Raw genomic sequence first — 18,257 nt, forward strand, 5'->3', positions numbered from 1 at the left:
CTATGGACTACGTTTGTACATTTGAATTGACTTGTCCATTTATTTTCCTCTGCTCATCCCGGGTCACGGGGGCAGCATTCTGTATGCTACTGTTGTTTTTTTAGCCGACAATGGAGCATACAGGTCAGCTCCCACATTTTTATTTTGTTTTTTTTAAATCTAAAATAACTGCAAACAGCCAAATATGTGAGCCTGCTGACAGGGTGGACATTTTTGGCTATTGTTAGCATTTTATGAGCACATGGTGGACCTTCACTTAGCAACATGATTCAGTTAGCAAGCTCACTGGGTACAGTTGAGCAAATCCATTTTGAATTTCATTTCAATTCATATTTCACGATGACAGAGTGGACATGCAGTGTTTGACAGTATCCAACTACACAAATAATATGAGGAAAATTACGCCATATGAGTCACTGTCGGCTGTTTCAGTCTCCATCGTAAAAAAACACAAAGTGCTCGACGGAATAACGCTGAAAACATCAGATGGTTTCTTAAAAGGGGACGTTACCCTATAACGACAGGGTGGACACGTGAAATGTTCAATGTGATTGTGAAAAGGAATATACAGGATCAAAATGACTCGTTTTGTCAAATAAGTTTTTTTGTTTGTTTGTTTGATTTAGTGTCATCGAACCACTAAGACCTCAAAGTTTCATGATTCTATATTCTCATGATGACTGAGTGTTTCTGATGAGCACTCTATGGTGCCATTGAATTTTTAAAATGTATTTTCAAATGTCCGTTATATAAGAGTCGTGAGTCGTTAATGATACACAATTTCTGCTCTCTGCACGTAGACGGTGACATGTTGCTTTCATCTCTCGGCGTAACGCCGTGCACAATAACGTCTGCCCTATTTTGCACGATACTTATCGCTTCTTGGCCTGCATCGTGTCTCCGCCGTCTATTTTGTGCCCCTTTTCTAATTCACATCGAAATCTTCCAAATGGAATTCTCCCTGGGCCCTCAATATTCACCTTGTCTCCGGTTTCCTCAATAAAAAAAACCCCTTTCTTCTGCAGCCATTTTTCAACTGTTTATCTAAAGGATTTGTCTCCATTTGTCTGCGCCGTCCTCATTTCCTCATCCTCGCTCAATCCGGCCCCGTTTTTTTGCAATATTTTCCTTCTCTGCGCGCTCACATCCTTCACTTGTCTATAAATACAGTGCGCGTTATTGTTGTATTGGATTGCAATATGTAGAGTATGTGTCAGTTTTAATCAGTTGGCGCTTTTTCTCCTTTTTTAGCATTGTCTGCGCATAACACAAGTGAGCCGCCTCTCATTTGGTAGAGCAGCGATATCAGGTTTCTGGCTGGAGGGAAGTCAGCTTTTGTTAAGAATCCGAGCGAGCGTTTTCTCACCGAATGAACAAAATCCCCTCGCTCCGACAGTGGTTTCTCGACATATTCGAAAAAAAGAATGGTACTTTGTCTCCGTAGTTGTTATATGCGTGCTTAACCAGGCTGGATGGCTACATTTATCTATCCATCACCGTCCATTCGTCTATCAAGCTATTCTCCAAGCATTTAAAGCTGCGGTATGGAGACGGAGTTCCAATACTTAGACGACGTGGACTGTATGTTTTCCGGCTTTCAAAGATCTATTGCCTCATCGAGTCGACCACTTGGCACGTCGGCGGACTCAATTATTATTTAATTCCCCATTCTGCAGCCTATCAGGATGTTTTCTGTTCCGAAAGCACGAGTAGGAGTTGTCAGTGTCAAATGAGGGAATATGAGCTGAGGAGCTGCCGTTGGACTTGATGCGCTTTCAACTTGATTCACTTTTAATGCTGGAGTCTCGCTGAAGCCATCAAAATGTGCAACGAAATCGGCATCCTCGCCCCTCTTTAAACTGATGGAAGCGTCAATGTTTTTGAGCATATCAAGCACTTATTTTCTCTGAGGTGCACATTCCCAATCAAATCACGCTCGCTGCAGTTGCCGAGTCACCTGCTCATCACCCCACAGCCAGTTTGACACCGCTCCCTGCTCACCGCTCTTCATCACTGCCTTCAGTTTATTCTTCTCCCCTTCACCGTTTCCCTGCTCATCTTGTTAATTTTGCACACGGCAAAAGAAACTTTCATCTCATCCCCGCCTAATAGCTTTTGTGTCCAGCGCCGACGCGGGGTCCTCCTTTTGTGTGTTCAGCGTGCGCCTTGTGTCTGTTTCAGCCCGGCGTTATCAGCCCGCGCAGACATATCCCGCGCCTCCCCGTTCAAGCGACGAGCCCTCGGAAGAGCGAAGGCAGGGAAGAAAGGGTTCGACAGAGGAGCGCGGAAAGAGATTAGCGGCGAGGCGGGTGTTGTGACCGAGTGGACAGAGCGAGTCCGCTTACGCTGAAGCACGGCGGGAGCGTGTCACCTAAAATGACATAACACCCAGTGTGAGTTTGAAGTGGCGCAGTTGGTGGGCGGACGCGTTAGCCCGCAAGTGGGCAACAGCGTGCAATGTTTGCCGCCGATATCGAGTAGTTGTCCGTCGTGCAGAAGCGACGCAAGGTGGACAAAGCGTGGAAGGGAGTTTTTTTTTTTTTTTTTGGAAAGCGTCCACCGAATGAAAGAAGAGCGGAAGGGGAGTCACACACTTTGGGCTGTGAAATGTCACATCATGCCGGCCTTCTATTATGTTGGTCAAAAGGGCACGATGGGCATGCCGAAAGACACAACAGAGAGACTGGATTCTATTCCTTGACAAGCAGCTCAATGGAAAATGTTCCCTTTTGTACTGGTCTGCATCATACAAATGGCTGCTTCTAATATTTTGGCCGGCAGACAAGGATTATTCAGACTCGGTTGTGTAACTGTGCAAAAACACCACTGAGTTATTTTTAAGGGAATATCTCTGCTGTTGTTTTGATCGTGGACGCTTTTCAAAGTATGTGTGTGGAGTAAAGGTGTCATTGCTCGATTGTTGTTGGCATCTTTGATCCACGACGCTTAAATAAAACAGCGGCGCCGTAAGAAACGAGTTTTGTTCGTTCCGTGACTGCACTCGTCACGCAAAACACTCTCAAATCATCTTTTCCTCTTAAAATGAATGGAAATGCCATTAATCTGATCAGGCCCCCCCCCCCCCCCCAAAAAAAAACAAAGCCAACAAACATTGCTGTTATGCTATTTTATGAGGAAAAATAGCACTCCATAATATTGTACTTAATGAAAACAGCTCATCAGCACGGCTCTATTAGTTGTTCTTCACAGAGGATAAAGAATATATGTGAGTACTGTTAATTGTCTGTTTACATGTGATGCGGCACTGTTTGTGCTCCACCGCTTAAAGGGCTAGCACACTGCAACAAGTATGCTATTTATTGTTAGCATTAAGCTAGCAGACTGAAAAGCTAAGCGATGCGCTGGTTTTAAATACACAGGGTGAAATTCTTTTTGCCAGCTGGGAGTGGCATTAAATAGCTTGAAGCCTCATTTATTTTATTAACATTTTTTTTTAAGAAGAATTGGTCACTATTTGCCAAAGTGTTGCTTATTGCGAAGAGTGAGTCGAGCCCCTGCAAACACATACAGCACACGCCGCATTCTTCTTCGTGTGGAGTTGCGCCGAACCCTCGTCCTTTTAAATGTCACACTGCTAATTACATTTTTTTTATAGCAGTGGCTGGCCGTGCTTCTGGTACCTGGGTACCCTACCTAAACCACTGTTTTTATAGAAATGGTCGGAATATGAATATTGTTCCAATAAATCAACCTAAACTTAAGCTATAACGAAGCCCTGACAATATAAAGAAAAATGGCTCTTTTCATTGAAAGTGAGTAAAACTACGAATTAAAACATTTCTTGGCTCTGTTGCCATTTGGCCTGAGCTGGATACTTGGATTCTCAGGGCGGACTGCAGGTGTTCATCAGTGAGGCGACTCCTTTGTGATGTTTTCATCATCTTCATCCCAGAGAACAGCTGCTCGCACAGACAGGGGCGGTGTCGGTAAATGTTTAGATACTACATTACCCAGAAGGCTTCCGTAGCGGCAAGTGTGGGTGCTGTTGTTGGTCGAAGAGTGAGTACGGTTTTTGCGCTAGGGGACCGTAAAGAATCGTTGTTTATACACGTTGCTTTTCAACGTTTAAATAAAAAACAACAGATGTGGCTTTATTTTTATTTTGCATGAATTTGAGATCAGTTCGGTTCATAGATTTGAATTTGTGCCAGCATTACTGATTGTGAATGATCCTGGATGGATGACATCGACATGGCAACACATTGAGGCTGCAATCTGATTGGAGCAAAAAAGAAAAAAAAAAAGAAAAAGAAATAAATAATCTACACGTACTGGAAACAGTGTAGCTAAGAAGAACGCGACAAAATGAAGAAAATCGGGAGCAACGTTGCGATTAAAAAAGTACATTTTTATGGAACAAATATTAGAATTTAGTGTGTAAATGTAGTTCAGTGCTTCAGATGGAGTTTAGGCCCACCATTGGACAAGCACTGGTAAGTGCTTTAAAATGACAAGCTAAATACTTCCCTTTGTGTTTTCCGAATCCATTAGCTCTTAGAATGCTTTCCCCGCAACGCTGAATGCTTCATGTATTGGCTGTAGGCTGGCAGGGCGCAAAGTATCCATCCTATCACCCGCGCTGCCGCCAGGTATCCCGTCCCTGCCAGCGTCGACGCGCGAGATGATATGGATACTACGATGGCACAGAAACGCCGCTGCAGAGGATTCTTGGAAAGCTGTCGTCGTCTCCCCTGGGCACACTAATGGAGTATTTAGAGCGATTGCGGCGAGGGCTGAGATGTGAGAGAAGCAGCCCCCTGCCTGTGCAGTGGCGCGTTTCTAAGTACGATCCAATATCTAATAATAGTCCGGCTCAAGCTGTGCAGCTTGAGCACGTGGACGTGGTGGACGCCGCCCTGGCAGGAGGTCGCCACACTGACGGCCTCTTGTTGCCTCGGAACAACGTTGTCGGAACAATGTTGTTTAACAGCTGCTCGGCGCGCCAAAAAAACAAAAAAAAACACACATCCGTCCTGCTATTAAGCGCCACATCTGAGCTGCATTTAGTGCAGAATAGGCCATTCATAGATGCGGCTCGCAATAAATTGCTTTTCAAAAAAGCACTTTTCATTGGATTTATTGGTTACGGAAACAAAAGATAAACAGAAGGCCGTCTGTATTGGAAGTATTATTGTCGCTGAATCACTCTCTATAATCATGAAACGCATTTGTAAACCATGAAGTTGATACCCGCAGATAACCTTATCATTTTTCTTTGCCGTCTGTCGCTACATATTTTTCAATATCACACCGTGTTTGAAAATGAGCAATATTGAGAGCTGCTCAGCATCTAACAACCAACCCTAAAGAGCCAGCGAGTGCCATCATAATTAATTTACAGTAAATGTTCCGTCGGGGGAAAACGGCAAATAAAAAGCATATCAACAAAACTTAATGGGCAATTGCTTCTTTTTTCGTCATATCGAGATGAGACTGAAGCCTTGGTTGGGATTCGACTACATTTCTCCAAAGAGTATTATTATGAATACACACCTTCGCTCCTCGTTCATGTCGCATCAAAACAGACGCGCGAGCGTGAGTCAGCGTCAACAGCCCTTTGCTCGCTATTGGACGCTGCAGCTTCGGAGGCGCAAAAAGAGAGCGAAGCCAGCTTGTCCTTGTTGGGGAAAGTGCGAAGTTGCGTGAGGTGCGCGGCATGTGGCACACATACAAAGCAGTTTGGCCAATCAATGACTTCATTTCTCATTTGGATGAGCGATATTTATTTATTTTTGCAGGTTAATCCCGCAGGGACCCGAAGCAAGGCTTTTATTGAACAATCAGAATATGACAATATTACGGGGGAGTTGAATGTCGTATAATTAAAAAATGTTTTGCATTTACCTGTCCTGAAACGTTTTCAGTGGTGACATTTCAAACACAAGTCTACGTTTCAGTTGAAACTTCGCATTTTGTTTGTTGACATCCCAACTTCGGCTCCTGCAGCCAACGCGAGCGACATCGCGCTCCCGGCTTGGCCACGCAAACGAAGGACGGAGGGGAACATCTTTTGTATCGTTCAAGTGCCCAATTCCAAGACAACCTTTGGCGCCGCTGGTAGCAGATGCCAGGCGTCCGTGTTCAGAATACAGTTCCGAGAACATCATTCCTAGACCTAGCGGGCCGGAAGAGTGGGCGCGGGGGCTCAGCAAAGGCAATAAAGGGACGTGCCAGGGGGAGAGCTCGAGTTCTCTCCCTGGCCGGCCCTCGCGCGGCCATCTGAGCAGAGTGCGATTAATCATCCTGCTTCGAGCCGATGCCGTGACACTCAAAAATCTTCCCTTCTCCAGCCAAGCATTTGCATGTTTAGTCTTGTCAGTGGTGCCGCTACAGCCCCGTGTTCAGCTGTGTGTGCGTTGGCATTTATTAAGCATTCTATTTACCACAGTGCCGCCGGTGGTCATGACCGGTCCCGCTGGTCAGCGGCCGTTGTTGATGTTGTTAATTAGCCGCACGTCCTCGACGGCCCGATGGACTGGCGGGTAGGGTGGAGGGGGGGGGAGAAAAACAAATGGTGCACGTGGGGCGTGAGGGACTATTTGACAGAAGAGCGCACCTCCTTAAAATTAGCTTATTGCGCAGCTCGCCGGCGTCAACAAATGGACGCGCGTGAAATTAACGCCGCCATGCTCAATCAGTCTCGCGAGTTAATGAGCGGAGGAGAGATTTCCCCGAGGGGATGAAGAAACCTCATTGACGGGGAGAGGGATGAGGCTTCTGTGGGGGAAAGAGATGTCGTCTCCGAATCAAAGCGAACAATTAAAGATGTACTGCAAAAAACGGAAGACCCCCACCAAGGCCAAACAAGCCTAATTTGGAGTTGTACACCTTCATTGATCTCCTGAATATGCGCGGCTTTCTCATTCGGCTTCGCGCATGATTCAACGAGAAATGAAGGGAAATGTCGCCCAAAAAATGCTAGTTATGTTAACACAGCGCCAACATTCTTTCTGCTACCTGGAAAAAAAAAAATGTGTGAACATTCCACTGCATGACATGAGAGAAAAAAAACCAAACACAAATAAGAGTGCTGGTATTATAAATAAAAGACTATGAATGTACTTTTTACACTTTTCGGATTTTCCTGGCTGACGTTCGTGCTTGCCGTTGTATTATTTTTCCTCGAGACACCTATTAATTTACCGACTAATTTCCTGCCCGTAGTTCATTACTCTCGGCTGTGGTGCATTTCTGTGTAAAGTTTTCCCGTTTCACCTTAGCACTTATTCTGCCGTTTCGCTCCTCTACATTTCACGTGAGCTTAGCGTTTAGCATGGCTTCTCCATTATCCCTTGTATTTATGCATCTCTTGAATCCTTGACGTCGACACTAAACAATAAAACGATGGTATATCATGAATGCAGTTGATAAAATAAAAAGACTGTTGGTGGCGATTGAGATGAAGTCATGTTGCCCGCGCGACGGGAGATGGCGGCACGAAGGGAAACGCACGCCAGAGAAGTGGCACCGGCATCACTCGCTGGCTGGCTGGGAGAGGCGAGAAAGAAATGCAGAGAGCGCGCTAATGAGGATGAGCTGCAGCTTTTGACTTTATCCCGATGTCAGGCTAATTCTCGAGTCAACAAGCAGCCCTGGCGGGATGCGGGGCTGCTCGACATTTTTAAAAAGGGATCCGGGCCCTGTTTATGCTGCTGCCCCAGATAATGCTGCTAATATGTTTTAAACAGCTTGAGCCCCAGGGTGGCTGGGCATGCATCTGCTCACTGTGGGGCCCAATGCGAGAGGAATCCATTTGAAATTCCTCGGCCTCGAGGCTGGGAATACGTGCTCCGACTTAATATCCGTACATTTTAAACAACACGACAATCATATTGTGACAAACAAGCACTATTAATCAGGATGCAAACAAATATGCGTGGCATCTCATAGTGTGTGTGTGTACACTTTTTGATCCTGGAGGAAGCCCAGCGTCTGCTTGGTGGCACTCTCCCGACCTCACGGAAAAGGCCTGGCATCCACCGGCGGCGTCAGGGAGGGGGCACACTGGCACAAAAACGAAAGAAAACAACAAGAAACTGGAATTTGAAAGCGCCATACATCCCAACAAGCGCTGTAATCATTGCGAGAGGACGCAGGAAGACACGCGAGGGCTGCGGAGGGAACTCAATCATAGATGGAGAGCAGACTCGTGATGGTGGGATTTCAAAGTGTCAATGAGTTTGAAGTTTAATAGCGCTGGTCCTGCCAGCGTTTGGTCTTTTGCTAAAATTTCCTCATTCCATTGAAGCAGGAAAACGGAGGGGGGAAAAAAAAGACGAATTCTACTCCGACTAATAAAAGGATCAAGAAAAAAGAAACGAAAACAAAACATTTCCCAGTGGTTTTTCTTGACACACTTGTTTCCTCTTTGTGCACAAATTGTAGTTTGTGGCCGTAAAAGTTATGATCACTACTGACTGTTATTGTTTAATGTCTCACACATAGTGTAAGTAGATCAAGGCTGAGGAATAATGATCAAAGCGCTGATAAAAATAAGAGAAGGACGAAGGAGAACCTTCACCGACTATTTTAACATTTCTCATTACGACAGAATTGAGTTTATATGCTAACAACAACAGGCCTGTATTTCCCGCCTCGTAACTGTATCACAGGCTAATTCATTAAGTTTGGCTGATGAGAAATGTGACTCGTTAATTCACAAGCAAGGAGGGGTCAGGAGCAAAATTGGACGGGTTGGAAATTAATTTCAGTGTGTGTGTGTGTGTGCGTGAGACTGAGTGAGTCCATCAAGCAGCTGCGGCACCCGCGCACATTCAGTGCTGAGATTTGGGGCGCCTTCCCTGCACGCGTGTCGCATAACAACGAGAACGTTGCCCGGTGCGAGCGCCGCGCTTGCTGCTGATGGAGTCGTCAAAGTCAGGCCGGCAAAAGTGCGGAACGAGAGACGTTGCGTACGGATTGAGCGAGGATTACGAGGGATCGCGTCGTATCGGAGTCGCTGGAGGATGCCAAGATAAGACGAAGTTGGAGAAATACTCAAACAACTCACACTCGCGTCGTTTTGGAGCTACTTTAGTTGATTTCCCCTTTTCCTTGGTTGACTGTCATTATTTTCAAATTATTTTGCACCTCTATATTTGCCCTCTGCTGATATTTAATCAGTCCCAGGCCCAGGTACTAAATGCACAGCCTGCCGTTGCCGTGCAGTCATGGACACGCATGGAAATCTTTCTGACACGTGAAATGAAAACGCATCAATTCCGCAATGTTCAGCGCGACAATGACGCGTCATTGATCGTATTCCATTTCAACTGTGGTGTTCGTGGCGGCCAGCGTTGGCCTGCGAATTCGTTGTCTGGCCATCGTGGCTGCGCCACAGAGTGGGGAAGAGGAGCTCTAATGGCAGGCAAATGGATTTGTGGCAGCCGGCCACGTTGGATCGACTGGGTGCAGTCTGTGGAGCTTTTAATGGGTTATAATATATCTGGCCGCACGCGGCAGACACTTTATTAGGTATAGAATCTCATGAGAGCCGGGAGAAGAGTCGTATCAACTATTCTGCCTTCGCAAAGGTACCAAAGCTCAGTTTTGATTGAGCTAAGCATCAAATGTTAGAAGCATGATTATCGAGAGATGAAGTTTGAACAGTTACCTCATGCGGCCCCCTTTTTATAAGTTCGCCATTCATTATTAATGAGCACTGTGTGCACATGAGTCACATTGCATCAGCGCTCTAAGACGAGCTACATCTATGGCATTTTTTGTGTGTGTGTCGAGGTTGGGAAAAATGTTCACGCACATTTTGTTTTAATAATCCTCCCTGGACTGTTCGTTGACCGTTGATTCTCACGGTGATGTTGCTTCTCGTTTCGTCAGTGAGATTGCGCCGGAGTGCCTAATGAAGTGGCGTCAACACATTACACCTTGCTTGAATGAAATTTAAGATGCACGTTGGCATAGTGATTGCATTTTTCTTTTTCCCCATTTGTGAACTTTATTGCCCCATCTGCCCATCAGAATTGGAACTCGGTGAGGAGAAGTTGTAACAACGAGTGTGCCGTGTTGAAGCCGTCGATGTGCAAATGTACAAGTTATGTAACAGATGAGCTTTTGTAAAAATGCCTGTGCAGATGAGAGTCGGTGCTTTTGTATTGCGCCACATTAATGTGCAAAACATGAACATTTTATGCCACCTTACTCGCAGCGAGGCAATTAGGAACATTCGCCCACTTTTCCTGGAACAATCGTGAAGAGGAGGAAAGTGACGAGGATGCGCAAGTTTGAAATTAGGCGTGATGAAAGGAGGAGGCGGCGAGGAGCCGGCTGACGAGAGGGGGAGCACGGCTGGGGTAGGGATGGTGAAAAGGCGACGGAGGAGAAGGTGTGGAGAGATGAGAGAGCCTTGTGAGGAGGCGAAGCAGAATGGGCCTTAATTGATGGAACATTCAGACAGCCAGGAAAGCGGGAGCAGCTTCTCTGCCGCTCATTAAGGTCATTATACCTCCGTCTGGAGCACAGACGCGCACACGCTGGAGAAATTGAAAGGAGAAGCCAATTTGGTCGCGTATCAAAAATGAGCCTTTTGATGAGCGGGAGTTCCAGGACTGAGTGCTTTGTTTGTGTCAGAGCAGTTAGCGCATGCTTATCGATGTGGCGGCTCTGCTCGCAACATATTTGTGGCCCTGGCCTGTAATTGCTCTGCTCAAAGACGGTGCGAGAGACGCCGCCGACGTCCACTTAAGAGCGCACAAAAGAGGAAGAAAAAGGACAAAAATGACTGAGTCAAATGGGGTGCTGACACGGGGGAGCGAAAGAGAGACGAGATGGAGGAATTATTCCATGCACACCGAAGGCCGAGATTAATCACGAAAACAAATCATTGTCAGCGTACAGACGGGAAATCGAGGCGAAAGAGCAAGATGAAAGGACATCTTGTCATGTGATTTCAGTGGCAAGCAGCGGACGTGAGGAACTGTTAAGCAAGACACGATTTCAAATTGTCACCATTGACCGAATCATCGAATCTTCAGTGTTCCATTAGCAATAAGTGAATGATGTCAGGAGGAGTCACTCAATAGCAATATTGAATCCAATCAGTATGCCGGCTCGTTAACGGTTTAACGGGTTTAGAGTGAGTTGATCGTTAGTGAGCGCAACGTTGGTGGAATGAGTTTTAATTAAAGCTGGGGGGCGGGGAGGCGGGGCAACAAGCTGCTCCGGAGCGGAAAGCTCCGGAAGAAAATCCCATTAAGCCCTCGCGGCACCGTGATCAATTCCCAGACTCCACAATGAGCCCGTCTAAAGGCCTGTGTGTGCACAGTGTTGCAGCCCTAATGACCCAGCGAATGCGTCGCTTGTCCAGTCCACGTCAATGCTGCTCAGTACCCAAGTCGCTCAGCGGCAGCCTCTGCTAGCTGATCGCAAACAATCACGAGGTTGACCATTCGGTGTGCCGGGTCGGACTGTTTACAGCGAACTAGGGGTTAACTGAACAAAGATATTTTGTAGTCGACCATGATGCGATGAAACTTAAGTCATAGTCGATTAAGTGATGACATTTTGGCGACAAAAATCGCTGTCCTTGTTCGCGGTCCCGCTGTTACGATCGTCGTGAGACTCGGAATAGCCAAAGCGAGCGAGGCTAACCGCTCAGCTCCACTAAAACAACTGGGTTTTGCTCTATAAACTCCAGACAAAGTCCTTGCACGTCAACCCTTTGTGATCATCCAACACTGACTGTGCTTTCCAAATTGTATACTGCTTATTCTTTTTATGAGCAATGCAATAAGAAAAAAAAAGCTATGACACACTCGCGCGGTAGTCGTAACGGGCCTATTCAGAACGACTATTTTAGCGCTCAACTGCAATTACAACGCGATCAATTGGAGGTCGCACGCCGCTGTCGCACGTGCCCCACATGCATTATTTGGTTGCACTTGCAGGTAAACAAATTTAGCTGATTGAGTCACTTGACAGTGTATTTTATTTGATTGTTTTTACAAGAACAAGCTAGCTGTGAAATATTAAAACCTAAAAGAGGAATTTTACAAATAAACAAGTTCCAGCCATTTTATTGCTAGAAAACAAGAATTCACAAAAACATTTTGAAATCATCATGTTTAGGCTGCCGTGCAATCATCTCTTCATGTATAATTCAGCTCGCGCAGAAAGATGCTTATCTCTGGGATCCATTGCAATGCGCTGTGACAAAACTCACATTTGCTGTGCAATCTTTTTAGTCACAAACAAATCCGTTGAAAACATCGGGACTCTCAAACTGAATGAGGAACTAAAAAGCTTGTAAAGGTATATTTGGAAAACCCGAAGCACTGGTCACACATTGAGGCACTTTCAGATATTAGTATGGGTAAGCATCCAGGGAGCGACGGATTTTGAAGAATACACGTCTGTGGAATCCCCCCCGCCGCACTGATACCTTGACTTCAATTATTAACATTGTGCCTGGGCTTTTGTGTGTGGGATCAAGGGACGTCGTTTTTTCCCGTGGGTTACTGCTGTGCCGTCGCTCATCTCCGCCATCTTTGTGTCCCAAGGGGAAAATTAATATACAGTGGTGCCGGGAGATAGTTGAGTTTATGTTCCGTGGCGTGCTTTTAACGCAAACCCGTCCTAGCTAAAATCATCTTTCCCCATAAATTGAAATGCCATTAATCTGTTTCAGCCTCCCAAAAAACAACAACCAAGTGTTTTTTTCATCAGAAAAATAGGACTTTATAAAGCATACAGTAATGACATAATTAGATCAAATGTAAACAATTAAACAGTTTTTGCCGCAGTTTTTGATTCATTTCAATCGACATTGTGCCGCTCCTTCTGGTCTGGACGCCTTGGCCACCTGGGGGCAGTATAATGCAGACAAACAAATATGCTGTTCATGGAGACGGTCCTCAGTAAGCTGCCGTTAAATTAGTTTTCAGAGAGGATAAAGAATATATGCCGATGAATATCGTTAATGGTGTGCCCTACATACTTTGCTGCAAATAACCATGACCGCAACACTGATGCTATCCTTCAGCCTGTCAATGGCATTTGTTATTCTTTGTTAGCATTAAGCTAATCTGACTTTCCCAAAGCGTTGCTCTGTGGTTGTTTTAAATTCAGTTACACGTTGCGTATTTAAAAGGTGAATAAGCAACAAAGTAATTGTCTTTGTTTTGTTCTCAAATGCTTGCTCACAAATCAAAGCAAAGAATCGTCCGAAGGACGGTTCGTAACTCTGCAAAACTCGGGTAAGTTGGGTCACTCGTTTCTGAAGGCACCACTGTACTTCATATACACAAAAGCAAAACCAGAGCCTTGTGTAAATATGCACTCATTAGCACGTGCACAGACAAACATAAATATCCTTTCCACGCTTTTACGAAGTGTCGGACAAAATCTAGCATTTGTCTTTAGGTTAATTGCTGTGGTTGTGGGCATTGGCCGAGACTTTGGAGCTGCTGTAGAAGGCCGCGGAGGGCGCTTCCTGCTGCGTCTCTGCAGAGCAAGACAAGCGTGCCGAGTTCTTCCAATAACCGGGGCGACGCAGTGGCTTTGAGTCTGATTACGTCGGCCATATACAATAAGTATACGTGCAGTAAAGTGAAACAGGAAACATCTGTCTTGCTGCGTGTTTGATTTAGTATCCTGACGGGACAAGATTCTCTGCGCAGCAATTCGATTTAAAGCAATGTTATGCCCAAATGACTGCCGCATGTTTAAAAATGCATGGATGCATTCTGCAGCACTGTTTATTTGGCTCTTTTCACTTGACTGGAATGCTCCTGCCATTTTGATTTGTCTGTTTTCAAAAGGGACCGTCTTTAGGGAGGCGGCCCTGGGCTTTTACGGATACAATGCGTTAAGATGCGTTCACTCCATTTTCAGGTCCCAGGCACTTTATTTTTTGAAATAATTTTTTTTATTCTTTGCCGCATTGCAACAGTAGTTTCTTGACACCTGCTGTCCGACACCCGTATACGGACACAAAATGGACAAATAATCAACGTCGGACTCCCACATGTGAAATTGCCACCTGGGTCCTTTTTTTTTTTTTTTCCCTCGAGCAAATGCAACACAACATTGCCTTTGAGCTACAGTCACTGATCTCCGGCCTGTCCCCTTTCATCATTTGAAATTGTTACGGGGGAAAGGCTAAATAAGCGCCAAGCGGCACTGTTGCATTGCAGCACCCACAGAAATAATGTCAAAATAATCAGTCTGAGTAGTCATGAACAATACAGTGGTGCCTTGAGATACAAGGGACCCGACTTACCAGTTTTTCATGATAAGAGACATCATTTGAACGCAAACCAGGGCTATTTGAACATAAACTGTGCAGCAACACATCAGGACAGATGATATACCACCAGAAGGAGCAGCACAATGAAATGAATTTGCGGCATTAACTCATGATGCATAAACCTTTTAATTCTGAGTGCTATTTTTCTCATGAAAAAAAAAAAATGGAATGGAATGGATTAATGGCATTCATTTCAATGAGGAAATATGATTTGAGATTTTTGCCCGCTTGCACAGAGCATGAGAACATGGCTGTCTTGGTGGAAGGTTTTGTTGAGTGGAATTAATAAATCAGAGACTTTTGTATCAAACTGCTATTGTGACACGCATGATGTCAATGGACATTTACATTTTTTTTTGCAGTCCTGGGCAGCTGCGTTGTCTGCCGACATTGCTGGCACATCACCAGAGTGGCACAACATTGTTCTAATTACAATTGCGCCGCATCTCTCGCTTCCAGGCCTCGAGGGGCTCCGTATGTTGCCGACTTGGCCCCGGCCCTCGCTTCCCTTCCTCACATTTCCTCTCTCGCCTCCTCTTCCCTCCTGCCAAGTGTTTTGGAGCGCTCCGCCCTTTCCCACTTTTCACTCATCGCATGCTTTTTCTTCTCCCTCACCTCTGCCGCGTTCTCGCCCCCTTTGCGTCTCGCATCTCGCTCGGAGTGCGGGCTCGTTCCACGCTCGCGTTTCAGCCACTTAGCAGACGTGATTGCGCTGTCTTCCGCCATTGTGTTCAAAAAGATAATCTTGCAGTTTTTGCCAAATTAATTGCCAGCGCTTGGAAGTGGGAATTTGGACGTCAAATAAAAGCAATCATGGTGAACGGGAGCGTAACTGACACTTTGAGCGAGAAAAAGGGCTCTTAACAACACTGCCGGCATTCGTCCGCCAAGCACCGGTAGTGCACTAATGAAAACACTAAATCTTCCTGACAAATAATGCATGCATGCATCCAACATGGAGGAAAATCTATCATCGTAAAATCCCCAGTATTATTTCAGGGCCGCTACAGGTGGCCATATTGGGGTTGCTACTACGGCTGTGCTTTATGTGGCCGGTGTGTTATTTCTATTGCGGAAAGCTGCCATTTCTGGCGCTTGTTTTTTTTATTTGTTATTTTTTTACTGTATACTTCCTTACTGTAATGCCCTCGCTTGCGGGAAAGGAGAGCCACAGTCACCAATGCCCTTTTCAGCAGTTTATGCAACACACAGACACTACAAGAAGCACAGGATTGTCTCTGCACGTATACCAGGTTTGTAAGCTTTTTGGTTCGTACCCCTTCCAGGTATTCCGGAGCGGCGAAGGCATGGGAATCCGTCTGGACAGCGCCTCGGCCTTTCAGGGCGCTGTCATCTCGCCGCACTACGACTCCCTGCTGGTCAAAGTCATCGCCAGCGGCAAGGACCTGCCCACCGCCGCCTCCAAGATGAGCCGAGCCCTGGCCGAGTTCAGAGTGAGGGGCGTCAAGGTAGGACACCTGAAACATTACTGTTAGTGTGGAGAAATGGGGTGGGGGCGGGGTGAGCTTGCTGTTGATGGTGTTGGTGAGGCTATACTGGATGAAAAGGCTAAAAAGTTATTGCTTCATCATAAAGTTTGTCTTCATTTAGTTCCATATGAATCTAAGCTCATAAAAACAAGCCAGACAAAACTTGGCAGACAGACAGATGGACGCTATTTCCATTGATTTCAATCGGAAAAAATACCTCAGCGTGCCAACTGAGTCTAGGAAGGAATTAAGTTTGTGAGCCAAGGTGTGATTGTATATCATAAAATGAAAACAATGCTTTAAGAGTCTCGTTAAGTACGTAGAAAGCCGGCAAACGCGTCGAGGCGAAGGTTGCGGTGCGATGTTAATCGCCGCGCCGGCCAGCTCGGGGCTCGACTCGAGATAAACCTTCGCTTGCGTCTGCACACGTTCATTTCGAAAAGGAGTGAAAACATTCCGTTTCAAGGTAAAACGAGAGCGGCGGGGGAATGAGAGGACACAAATCCTTGCCGGTTTGTGTCGTAAGGTACGTAATTGTTCGAGGCGTAAATGGACTCTTGCCAGTGAAAGTGGAGATTTTTAAAGGCCATCTCAAAAATGTCAAATATAATGTCCACTTAGCGTTGTATCATTTAATGTACTAGTAAAGAGAAAAAAAACAAAAAAAAAACACCGATGGTTTGAGTTTAGTTGCTGTGATTCTTCCCAAATCTCATCCACAATGAGTGAAAAGTCCAGTCAGTTTTAGTCAAATGGACATTTTCCGTATTTACACCCATTATGGAGGCGTATATCGAGGCCAGGTGTTGTCGAGTAGACTTCATCCTCCACCTGGCGTCCCTGCTCCAATTTGTCACTGATTAAATCTCCACAAGAACACCAGATGGGTTGCAGGTTCAGAGAATCTGGCTTGCGTATTTTGGCGCTAACGTATGTGACCGCCTTTTCCCCGTAATTGGGATACATTTCCTCAAGCTGAACACAAGCATATTGCAGCAGATTTGCGGCGAGCCAAGTAATTAACACAATTCTTTGTGTGTATGCTTTATACTCACATGATGCAAGCTGACCAGTGCAAGAAATACGGCGCGTTCGGATTGCCGTCGACCAATCCAAGCCCGTCTGACAACAAAAGTCTGCATTCCCTGTTAAAGTCTCTTACAAGAGTAAGCAAGTCTGCACGAGTGCGCCCTTGACAAACAATTTGACACGAGACAGATGCGTTTATTTGTGCTCTCGCCAGCATCAAAAACACAAGAAGAAAGAGGAAACTTTGGAGATACTGAAGGACAAAATAATAATATTTCTGTTGTAGTGTGCTGATTGGAAGTCCGCACAGGTCAAGAGACGCCGCTGCAGATGACTCGTGCAATTACTCGGGGGCGACGGCGGGAGCGTCGCGAGATGACGGCCGTGTGGGCAGCGAGAATAAAAGAAAAACCAATTGGCTGGGTTTGAAAGTAGGCAGCGGATGATTCAGTCCGCTGAAACGGCAGATAGATGGAAGCGCTTTTGCTTTTGTTCGCCAGCGACACGCTTTCAGAAAGATCCACGCACCAAACGTACAAGTGATACGACAATCTCGTTTGGAATGGTTGACTTGCAGCTGCGGTAAATTAGCGGGGCTGTGAACGCACCTGCTTAAGGCGTCTCTGGATTCAGCAGAGGTGCCAGTTGTGCTCATTACAACTTTTTCTGTTCGCCATAGCGTGCAACCTGGGGGGGAAAAAAAAAAAACCCAGCCGTATACCATGCCCCTATATCCAGTTCATCTGCGCATTGGGCACACAGCGTATCCACTTGTCCTCCTGAGCAAGTGCCAAGCTCAGTGCCGCAGCACAATTAGCCCTCAACCAATTACAGCGTGTGCACATACATCAGCATTTACGTGTGGGCACACTTTGGGGCAATTATGGGCCATTCGACCACCACCGCGGGTAAACATGGCCACGCAGAAAAGAAGGAAAACAATGAGGATGTTTCACGTCGATGAGGCAAATGTGTGTGATTGCCAAAGTCTTGACCATATAATAGTTTTTTTCTCTCTCCTTGACTTAACGACTGCAACAACTTGTGCGTTACTAGCCATTTAAAAAATAAATACAAAATTTCCAGGCCCGGAATAAATTCAGCGCCTTGAATATCCTTACATCCCGAACATGAACTAGAATGTAACCGGGTGTTTATGATCTCATTCTATCGCCGTCTGTTTGACTCGAGCCTCCTTTTGAGATGAGTAGCACTTTGAACAATGACTTCACACAGACTCGCTAACGCGTACACGAGAAGCTACACGAGATGTTTCGGCGACATGAAGGGGAGCGATGTCGCCGAGAGCACCTGCTGTTGTTGCTGTTTGGGTCGCTGACTGAGAACAAAAGTCTCCTTTCTCATTCTAATGAGTTTAATTATACGGCTTGTGCGCTTGCGTTTCGACGGCGCCTTTATTCATGAATTGTCGACGCAAAGAAATGTCAAGCGCA

At 45.8% G+C, this 18,257-nt stretch overlaps 1 protein-coding gene across 4 annotated transcripts in view; it reads left to right on the forward strand.

Annotated features, from left to right (window-relative positions):
• The window catches only part of LOC133472427 (pyruvate carboxylase, mitochondrial-like), a 99,876-nt gene that overhangs the window by 30,351 nt on the left and 51,268 nt on the right, over positions 1 to 18,257 (forward strand). For all 4 annotated transcript variants that reach the window (XR_009786706.1, XR_009786707.1, XR_009786708.1 and 1 more), the window contains exon 12: positions 15,571 to 15,753. Coding sequence is in view for 1 of the 4 variants with exons in the window: in XM_061763172.1 (XP_061619156.1) it covers positions 15,571 to 15,753 (183 nt within the window). In the remaining 3 variants the exon portion in view is untranslated. The remainder of the gene's footprint in view (positions 1 to 15,570; positions 15,754 to 18,257) is intronic.

Source organism: Phyllopteryx taeniolatus, chromosome 23 (assembly GCF_024500385.1).
Source record: "Phyllopteryx taeniolatus isolate TA_2022b chromosome 23, UOR_Ptae_1.2, whole genome shotgun sequence".
In the NCBI taxonomy this organism is placed as follows: Eukaryota; Metazoa; Chordata; class Actinopteri; order Syngnathiformes; family Syngnathidae; genus Phyllopteryx; species Phyllopteryx taeniolatus.